The sequence below is a fragment of the Stigmatopora argus genome, chromosome 10 (genome assembly GCF_051989625.1).
Source record: "Stigmatopora argus isolate UIUO_Sarg chromosome 10, RoL_Sarg_1.0, whole genome shotgun sequence".
NCBI lineage: Eukaryota > Metazoa > Chordata > Actinopteri > Syngnathiformes > Syngnathidae > Stigmatopora > Stigmatopora argus.
The window spans coordinates 2,787,694-2,797,275 of record NC_135396.1 but is presented as its reverse complement, the minus strand read 5'-3'; the positions used below and the strand labels follow the sequence as shown (position 1 = coordinate 2,797,275).

Here is a 9,582-nt window from a genome sequence, read left to right as displayed (position 1 = left end):
ATGGCCGACAAATGACAATACTTATCCTCGTCGTCTGAAAGCGCGCACCTGACATCTATATGTATATCTCCTCTTTATGTTTCTCCACAACTTTAAGCGCCACACTGTGATGTCACTACAAGGCGCCGATGACCTTTGCGCATGCGTATATGACCGGCACACTCCATTTTGGCTCGTCTTTTTCCGACAACAAGCGGCCAGGGTGGTTGGAACCGACCGTATTGGTTCGTTTGCGTTTTGTTTTGTTTTGTTTGACCGCCTCGATTCAAATAAAGGCGTGGATAGCAAAAGAGTTGTCGCACGCCATATTTGTTCGAACTTCGAGCTGTCTTCGTCTTTGAAATGGACGGAGAGGAGGACGAGTTCATGTCAGGGAGTGGGAGCCACTCCGGTAAACACTTTTGTCTTTGCTACATAACTAGCTAAACAAAAATGCCATAATACTGAATCAAATAGTCTTGTGCATCATCTTTCTTCTCGTAGCACATCTTTAGTGACCTACTGATTAAAACAAGTCTAATAAAGTGTAACCGTTAATAACAGGAAATGCTCTATGTTGTGTTGTAGATTATTTTTTTGGACTAATCTTCCTTAAAATTAGTAAACTAATACAAATATTACCGAGGCCTACATGCACAAACATTTTCTATACAATTATGTTTTATTATAAACTAGTAACAACACTGTAGCAGAGGGTCACCAAAATGCAGTTATATCAAACGATACAACTGGGACAGATTTGTTCATATGTTGACTATTAGATGTCACCATTGCACTTTCAACCGATAAGGTTTAAATATGTATATCATTGATATTTTCCATGGTAGAATTCTTTTAGCCTGTCGATCCCCCTAGACTTATAAAACACTGGGTCAAAGCCTGTAAAAAGTTACAGATGATTTGTTCGTGTTTGACGGGTCAGGTTTCAAGTTTTTAATTTTGTTTTGTTATCTGTAGATGATGGAGGCGGAACTCCAGTAATGGATGAACATCAGACATCAGACATGGAGGACGTGAGCAGCAATAAACACAATTCTGAGGTCAGGTTTATTCATGGAATGGAGGATATTTTTACATTTTCATTGTCAACTCATTGGGTGCCATTGACGGCATTAAATTGTCCAATCCATTTGAAGTGGGAGGGTTTATTCTCTGCTAAACCTAAATGTCATCGTCTTATAGCACTAAAAGAGTCAAAAAATAAATAAATTTATTTTTGTAGTTTTGGCTGATGAAGGTAACACTTTTGTGTCATCAGGATGAGCGGAGCAACGTCGATTCTGAAAACGACGCCCGTAAAGGCGCCGACAGCGATTCGGAAGCGGAGGGGCCCGCTCACCGGGGCGCCTACGGTCATGGCAGCGACTCGGAGACGGAGGCCCCCGTCGCCCGCGACGACCCGGGAAGCGATTCCGAAGCAGAGCGGCCGCGACCCGCCGACAGCGACGACGAACGTGAACCGGTGGGCAAAAGCAGAGCGAGTGCATCGGAGGACGAGGATGAGGCGCCGGTCAAAAGGGCCGTCTCGGACGCGGGGGGGTCTCCGCCCCCCGTCGGAGACGGGGAAAGCGGCTCTGAGGCGGGGAAAGCGGTGGCCGCCGAGAGTGACTCTGACAACGGGGACGGCAAAGCCAAATCTGCCGTCGACAGTGACTCTGACGGCGAGACGCCGACGAGGCGGGGGGCTGTACCGCCGGACTCGGGCGACGAGTCTGACGGGCCGCGGGAGGAAGTCGGGAACGAGGGCGGGGGCAAGTGGAAGGCCGTCGTGCGCTCGGACAGCGAGGAGGAAGAGGACGCCGGCGGAGAGGGGAGGAAGGGCGACGCCGAGGGTTCTGACGGTGGTGCGCAAGCGGCGCCAAAAGCCTCGGACGACAGCGACGATGAGATGCCGGGTAATGGCCTCCTCACGATGAGCTCTCTTTTTTTTTTGTGAAAACAGACGTCAATGCATTTGTTAATGGTTGCGTTGGTGTTTTCCAGTGAAGAGGAAAAAGGCCGTCCTGTCGGACAGCGAAGAAGACGAAGACACGGACAAACCAGGTGACGTGAGGATATACGGGTTTGTCGGGCGACATTACCCCTTTTGATTTATTCAAACTTACCAAATCAGACATTTGTAAATTAATTTAACAGGCTCTGGAAAGAATCTGGTTTTAAAAAAGAAAAGTTATTCTAGTATCTAGTAATTCCACATATTGGAAAAAACACCACCACAAGTTAAGGTGAATTCTTAAGCTATGGCAGGCCGTAAAATTTTTCAAAGCATAAAACAAAACAAAATGCACATGGGGCAGAATTTTTTTTAATGAATGTATTTTTTTTATTTTTATAAAAACTAATTTGAAATGCTTTTATATTTTCTCTTCAGAATTATATGTGTGTGTGCGTCAAAGAAGGGCCTTCAATGTTTTGCCCGTGGGCCTCAGTTGGCCCACAGGACACATGTTTGAGACACTTTTATTTATTTTTTCCCTCATTTGATTTACTGGTTTCACCCGCAGCGTTGAAGCGGAATCGCGCCGTTTCCGACGACGACAGCGAAAGCGACACGGGCGGCATCGATAAGAGCATGGCGGCCAAGCTACGAGAGCTGGGTTCGGACAGCGGCAGCGACGACGAAGACAAGCGCTCCAAAGGCGGGGCGGAGAACAAGGACGAGAAGGCGCTCTTTGGGAGCGACAGCGACGACGACCATAATCAGGAAGAGTGAGTACGATTTGGGTTTTTCATAGTACGTAATAGACAAATGGTGCGCCCTCTAGTGACCAACAAAGGAGAAACATGAATAGAGTTCATTTAAAAAATGTTTTTTTTAATCTATACAGTGCTGTGTCCTAGTAGCAAGAGTGGCTTCCTCTTTTTTATGAACTTTAAAAATATATACATTCTTTTTTTTAATAATTAATAGGAAAAAATGACAAAGTGCTGAATTTGCAATAAGTGAAGACGCAATAATCGAGTTGATCATTTTAGTATCGTGACAAGCGTATTGTCATCTGAACCCGTCTGCGTCTTTCTCAGGAAAATGATCGCAGACATATTTGGAGAGTCGGGAGACGAGGAGGAGGAAGAGTTTACGGTGGGTACCCCTGGCAAAAAGTCAGTTGTCAAATTGTCAGTTTATGTAGTAGTATAAAGCTAACTGAGATGGAATAACGTTTTTTGGTGAGCAGGGCTTCAACCAGGAAGACCTGGAAGGCGAAAAGAAGGAAAGCAAAGAGAAACAGCCACGAATGGAAGACTCGGACTCGGACGGGGGAGTCCGTCGAGGAGGCCATGAGTACGAGTCGCACACATGCATCAAAGTCTTGATTCATGGGATATTAAAGTACTATGTATGACTTTGCTAGCAATAACTACAAGGTTAGACTTAAAATGGGTGGAATAGTTTAAACCTTCATCTGCTTGCCCGCTACATTGTCTAAATTGCCAGCAAGAAAACAAATGGGCTTTTATTTTGGTTCCAATCTATTGAGCGTGTTTTGGTATTTCAGCGCCAGCTTCATGTCCGACTTCGACATCATGCTGGCTCGCAAGAAGGCCATGAGCGGCAAAAGGAGACGCCACCGAGACGGCGGGACGTTCATCAGCGACGCCGACGACGTGGTCAGCGCCATGATCACCAAGATGAACGAGGCCGCCGAGGTACGAACGTCGGATGCCAAAATCTCATCGCAATATACCGGACCATTTTAGATCACGATAACAACGTGCCACAATAATTTTGCCGATGTTGCACAGCAATGGCGGCGACATTAATAATATTCTTGTGTTTCCAGGAGGACAGAACGCTGAACAGTGCCAAGAAACCGGCTCTGAAAAAACTCACTCTGCTGCCCCAAGTGGTCATGCACCTGAAAAAGTAATTCCATTTTACGTGTATTTACGGTTACCGTATTTTCACGACTATGTGGCGCATCACATTTAAAGGCGCAGTGTCAGTAACGTGTGCTATTTCTGTATTTGACACACACACAAGACGCATCGCATTTAAAGGCGCACCCACTAGATGGTGGTGCGCTAAAGGGAATGCCAACAAAACAGTCAGATCGTTCAGCCAAACTTTATTAATAGATTACAAATCAGCTTTCTGACAACTCCATTCACTCCCAACATGAATAAACAACAGTGGATTTAAGTGCGCTTTATAGTCGTGAAAATACGGTAAATAGAATATAATTTTACTGAGTTCGTTTTCAGAGTTATGCTTTTATTGTATTTATAGACAACCATTGAGTGAATTGATCTTTAATACTAAACAATCCAAACCTCCATTTTTGTTGTTGTTGCTAATCAGGCAGGACCTGAAGGACACGTTTATCGACAGCGGCGTCATGTCGGCCATCAAAGAGTGGATCAGCCCGCTTCCCGACAAGTCGCTGCCGGCACTCCGAATCCGGGAGGAGCTCCTCAGGGTCCTTCAGGAAGTGAGTGATGACAAAAAGCCACTTTGAGACATGTGGGCTAGAATCATCTTTTATCGAGCCTCTTCATATATTTATATTCACGAAAAAATCACTGAGTATGGTTGTCTAACATTTTCTCTGTCCGTTTGCACGCGTCAGCTACCCAGCGTCAGTCAGGAGACGCTGAAACACAGCGGGATCGGTCGCTCCGTCATGTTCCTTTACAAGCACCCCAAAGAGTCCCGATCCAACAAGGACTTGGCCCTCAAGCTCATCAGTAAGAAACGCCCGTCGCCAATACCCATCGAACGCCTACGTCCCGTTAATCTCGCTCCCGTTTGTCGCTTCTCAGACGAGTGGTCGCGGCCCATCTTCGGCCTGACGTCCAACTACAAGGGAATGACGAGGGAGGAGCGGCAGCAACGTGACCTGGACCAACAGATGCCTCAACGCAGAAGGCTCAGGTAGCTTACTTATTCCTGCCTTGGCGTGGCTTATATGCGTATTTACTCGCATATTAGCCACGCCAAGGCGGGAATAATAATAATGATGATGATTATTATTATTATTCCTGCCTTGGCGTGGCTTATATGCGAGTAAATACGTAAAGAAGGCAAAAAAGGGAAATATTCTATATATCTCGTATAGTTTAATTTATTTTTTCATAAGAATGCATCAAAAAAGAGAATTTTATTTATTTTTATTTTTTAACTTAATAATTAACTGGACCTTTTTACTTTTTGAATTAAACAACAGTAAAGAAAAAAAATATTAAGTTTGTTTTATTAAGATTTTTAAAGATGCATTTATTTATTTGCAAACAAACCATTATTTTTTCATGTATTTTGTTTTGGTTCAAAAAAGCAAAAACTGAGCTTTCTCTTTCAAATGACATTTTTTAGAGTAAATATTCTTTTTTTTTTTTTCATTTTTTTATATGGTGTCCAAAACTGGGGTGGAATTTTGGTACAATAAGCGCACGATGATGTCCACGCTGACCCGTCCTCTCTTATGTCCACAGCGCCGGAGGACAGACTCCCCGTCGAGACCTGGAGAAACAGCTGACCGGGGAGGAGAAGTACGCTTGGCCGCTTTCGAGCGTTGCTTAAAAATTAGTACGCAACGTGGGCGATTCCTCTATAACAAGCATCAAATGTGCATTTTGTGTTCTGTCTTGTCGTGATGTCACAGAGCGCTACGACCCGGCGATCCGGGTTTCTGCGCCAGGGCTCGCGTCCCCATGCCCTCCAACAAAGACTACGTGGTCCGCCCCAAATGGAATGTGGAGATGGAGTCCAGTCGGGTAAGGGAGCCACTATCAAATTTCACCTAGTATTACCGTTCTATTATCTACACACAGATATTTTTGCATTTGTTTTTAAAGTATTCTTTTTATTTTCTTTAATGTATTGATATATATGTATATTTTTTCCGTTTTTTTACTTTTTAAGTTTCTTTTATGGCGTATTTTTGGGTCTGTCGCAAAAGCCAAAAAATTAATAGAATATATGACTTTACGTGACTGTAACACACACACTTTCTGCGCAGGGTCCTATGAAGAAGGGAATGTCCCGCGTGGACAAACAGATGCGCCGCTTCGCCGACATCCGCCGCCTCACCAAGACGGGACACGCCGTTAAAATTAGCGTGGAAGGAAACCGTATGCCACTCTGATTTTACGCTCCGCGGGATGACTTCTCTTCATTGGGGATTTTTTTTCAGCCTCATTTCTACGCAAACCAGAGATCTCGTTATATTCAACATTTTTTATTTGCCTACAAATTGATGACATGGGCTCAGTTGTCACTATCATAAATTTCAAATTATTAGCGTCCGAATGGCCGCTAGATGTCGAATTCATGTCGACTAGGAAAGGATGAGATAATGGTTAATAGAAGTGGTGAGTTCACATACTCGCTGATATCAGGTCTACTAAGTACATTGTCTAGGGGTTTTTTGTTGTTGTTTTTTTATAGCCGTCGTTGTGCTCTGCTCTGTTGTTGGTCCAGGATACTTTTTCTTAATAAAAAAGAAAAAAGCTGTCAAATGTTCTCCGGTGTCATTATAGCATGGCCGCTACATATTTTTGGAGATTAAAAAACATTAGCTGAACTTTTGGCTTTGTTAGAAGGGCTAAATTAAATGCGAGGATTAGCATCGAGCAGGTTAGCATGACGGACTGGAGGACTTGAGGATTGCGGCTTCTGATTGGCTGCAGTCTGCAACAAAGGGTGGAGCCAAATTCATCACAGCACACTTGTGCAGTTTCGAGGTGAGTAGACGTGCTCGCTAAAACGAAAACGTGAGTAAATAGTTATTGTAATATTTTTTACATGAAATTTACATCCGCATACATGTAATTTACATGTATATGTATTGTCCCTTAAATCAAACTCAAATCAGTTTGCTGTTTGTGCTTTTTAATCCTTTGCAAGAATTAACTCATGAAAAGCCCTAGAAAATGAACTTGAACTCTATTTTTGTACACGTAGCTCGTAAATGCCACCAGGAAAAAGGCTCACAAATTCTGAAAACTCCTTAGCCGCTACGAAATCAGATTTTGACGTAGCTCTGGTATTGGTAAAAGCTGCGACAGTGGTATACAGTACCAGAAATGTCCATAGGAGGCGCTGCTTATCCTCTTCTGTTTGGCAGGTGTCTTGTTCTAATTCTGTCCAGGGGAGGAAGGCTGACACGTCGCCGTGGCAACAAAATCACCCTAATTGCAACAAAAGAAGAAAAAAGCACACTATTGTATGTATAAATTTATACATTTCATACTTTTTCCCCTTGTAAATGCAGAAAAAAACCTTTAATATTACACACTTCCTCTTGGTGACCAAAAACATACTGCATTTTGCAAAGAAAAATATTTTGGGTAAATATAAATGTTCTCTATGACTTTATATTACATTTTTCGAAACAAAAATCTTACAGCTGTCAAAAAATGCATCAATGTTCTAATTTTACTTGTTTTCCCAATATACATCGCTTTTGGAAGAAAAAAAAATCTTACAACAATTTGTCCCCGCCCCCCCAAAAAATATTATTACACGGAAAACAACTCTTCCTCCTAACAAAATAAGTGTCAAAACAAATTTTAATTTTTTAGCTTGATGGTTTTTTAGGATGAATTTGCAGGAGAAATGCAAACTAACAAAACATATATTTTCTTAACAGGTGTACTTGTCCACCAGTGATGGCGAGTTCTGACCTCTGCCTGTCGATGGCACTGGAGAGTCGATCCAGCGGCGACGTGTTCCTGCTTAGACCCGTTTTCCTCTTGACGTCATTATCCGCCTCGGCTCGCCTCGACTGCGTCTTCTCGCTATCCGGACGTGCCACGGCGTGGGGCGGCCATGTAGAGACGTCCAGCTCGCCATGCTGGACCAAGGTGCGAGGAGGGTGAGATGGGGTGAGCCCCGAGTGCGTCACGTGCCCTTTTCCGACCTGTCGGGGCACCGCCAGATGACGCGCGTTGCGCTCGGACACGTGGGTGGCGAGCAGACAGATGACGAACAGCGATCCGCAAAACTGCATCTGCCAGGGAGAACGAGGTTGGTTGTCACAATTTCTACTCTTCGTGAATATTTCTTCCGGACTTCCTAGTCTAGTCCTTCGTTGATTTTATGGAATAGTTTGATGACCCCAGGCGTAGATTTTCTTGCTGAGCCGTGCATGGCTAATGTGAGATTGTGAGATAGCCCCGCCCACAGGCGACCCCTGAAGGCCTCAGTCATAACCTGCGTAACCCAGATGTTAGCTTATGAGCCGCTTCCTCCGCGGGGAAACACCTGGAGCGGAATCCGAAACACACAAACCCGCGCACACTCACACACCGGCCATTTTTAGCTGTGCTGATTGTCCAGCAACATGGGGCTAATTTTAGTATTTTCCAGCCCTGCAAATAAACGCCTTTTGAGCATCCAAAAATCAGAAGCGCCTGCGTCAAACGCATTCCCGGCGATTCCCTATGTAGCTTGGCCAGTGGATTCTTCCATTCACAAAAATACCCCGGTCTTCCCTGACCTTCAGAGTTAGCATCAATCGGATTTTCCGCGTATTATTGTTGACGTCCAAGCGGTGGTGCCGTCTTCAGCTATTTCCATCGCCGGCTTAGCAAGTAAATAGAAAAGAATGTGCAATTTACGAGGCCCTAAATGATAGTTTTGTTTTTTCAAAATAAACGCCTGCTTTTACTTTGCAAAGTAACGGTCAAAAACAAAGTCATTTTATTTTGGCAGCTCTGTTTTGCTATCGCCAAATAAATCATTGATTGGAATTGTTGTCAGTTGCAGCCCTAAATTTAAAAAATATATTTTTTAAACAGACCCTGAATGTATTCTCGTATATTTTTAACTCCTAATTTGATAAATAAATGCAAATTATAAGCACATGCTGAGCAACAGAATAATTTAATTAATTAATTAACATTCAAAATAACATTTTTTAAAGAATCTACAAAGACAAAACTGCATTTGTGTTAAAAAGCACCAGTTTTTAGTGCAGGAATTCTCGTTTTTTAAGGTGAACAAAAAAATAGGATCAATTTTTAAAGGAAATGGCTCGTCAAAAACGAGCAGAATTGTATGGTTACTTTGTCCTAAGGAATAAATTCCCTTCCAAATTGCACTTACAAAAAACTCAGTAAAATCACAATTAAGAAATGATTAATAAGGCAGTCTACTCATTCCTTATTGTTAAAACAACAGCAACAGGATTTGAATGTAAAAATGTGAAAACCTGAACATGCAATGTGCACTGCAACCATTTTTAAATCTAGAAATATTCAACTGATGGGCAAGTCTTGTTTATATAAAAGTGGGCTTTCCCCCCAAAGTGTACAAAATAAGAAGAAATATCACACACGCACACCCCGACATACCTTGAGCGTGTCCTCCCTCGTCTTTTGCCAAGTGCCGACTTGATGTCCGCTCATATAGCAGCTGTCTGTCCGTCTGTCCGTCTGTCTGTCTGTCTGTCTATCTTCAAAATGTACACACCTCTCTTGTGACCTCACTTCCTGTAGCCCTTTTTTCTCCCCAAGATCAAATATAACTTTCTTAACTCAACATCGAAGCCGCCAGAAGTCCGATTTGTACTTTATTTGTGATTTCATTTGTCTTATTAAGATTTCACTAATTTTATAAATATTTCTGATTAATAACAATAA

The 9,582-nt window shown here is 43.1% G+C and overlaps 2 protein-coding genes across 2 annotated transcripts; one reads left to right on the top strand and one right to left on the bottom strand.

Annotated features, from left to right (window-relative positions):
* The first annotated feature begins 152 nt into the window (after window positions 1-152).
* On the top strand, window positions 153-6,464 carry iws1 (interacts with SUPT6H, CTD assembly factor 1). Its single transcript, XM_077611987.1, has 15 exons — window positions 153-391; window positions 958-1,040; window positions 1,259-1,895; window positions 1,984-2,043; window positions 2,505-2,709; window positions 3,025-3,082; window positions 3,177-3,283; window positions 3,498-3,648; window positions 3,783-3,865; window positions 4,301-4,430; window positions 4,569-4,686; window positions 4,762-4,873; window positions 5,431-5,487; window positions 5,601-5,712; window positions 5,958-6,464. The coding sequence occupies exons 1-15, from the start codon at window positions 343-345 to the stop codon at window positions 6,081-6,083; spliced, it is 2,088 nt and encodes a 695-aa protein (XP_077468113.1). The 5' UTR covers window positions 153-342; the 3' UTR covers window positions 6,084-6,464.
* Window positions 6,465-7,458: 994 nt separating this feature from the next.
* On the bottom strand, window positions 7,459-9,363 carry LOC144083626 (uncharacterized). Its single transcript, XM_077611609.1, has 4 exons — window positions 9,295-9,363; window positions 7,860-7,949; window positions 7,596-7,793; window positions 7,459-7,482 (listed from the first exon to the last, which is right to left on the bottom strand). Exons 1-4 carry the CDS (start codon window positions 9,346-9,348, stop codon window positions 7,459-7,461), a joined length of 366 nt encoding a protein of 121 aa, XP_077467735.1. The 5' UTR covers window positions 9,349-9,363.
* Between the last annotated feature and the right edge of the window lie 219 nt (window positions 9,364-9,582).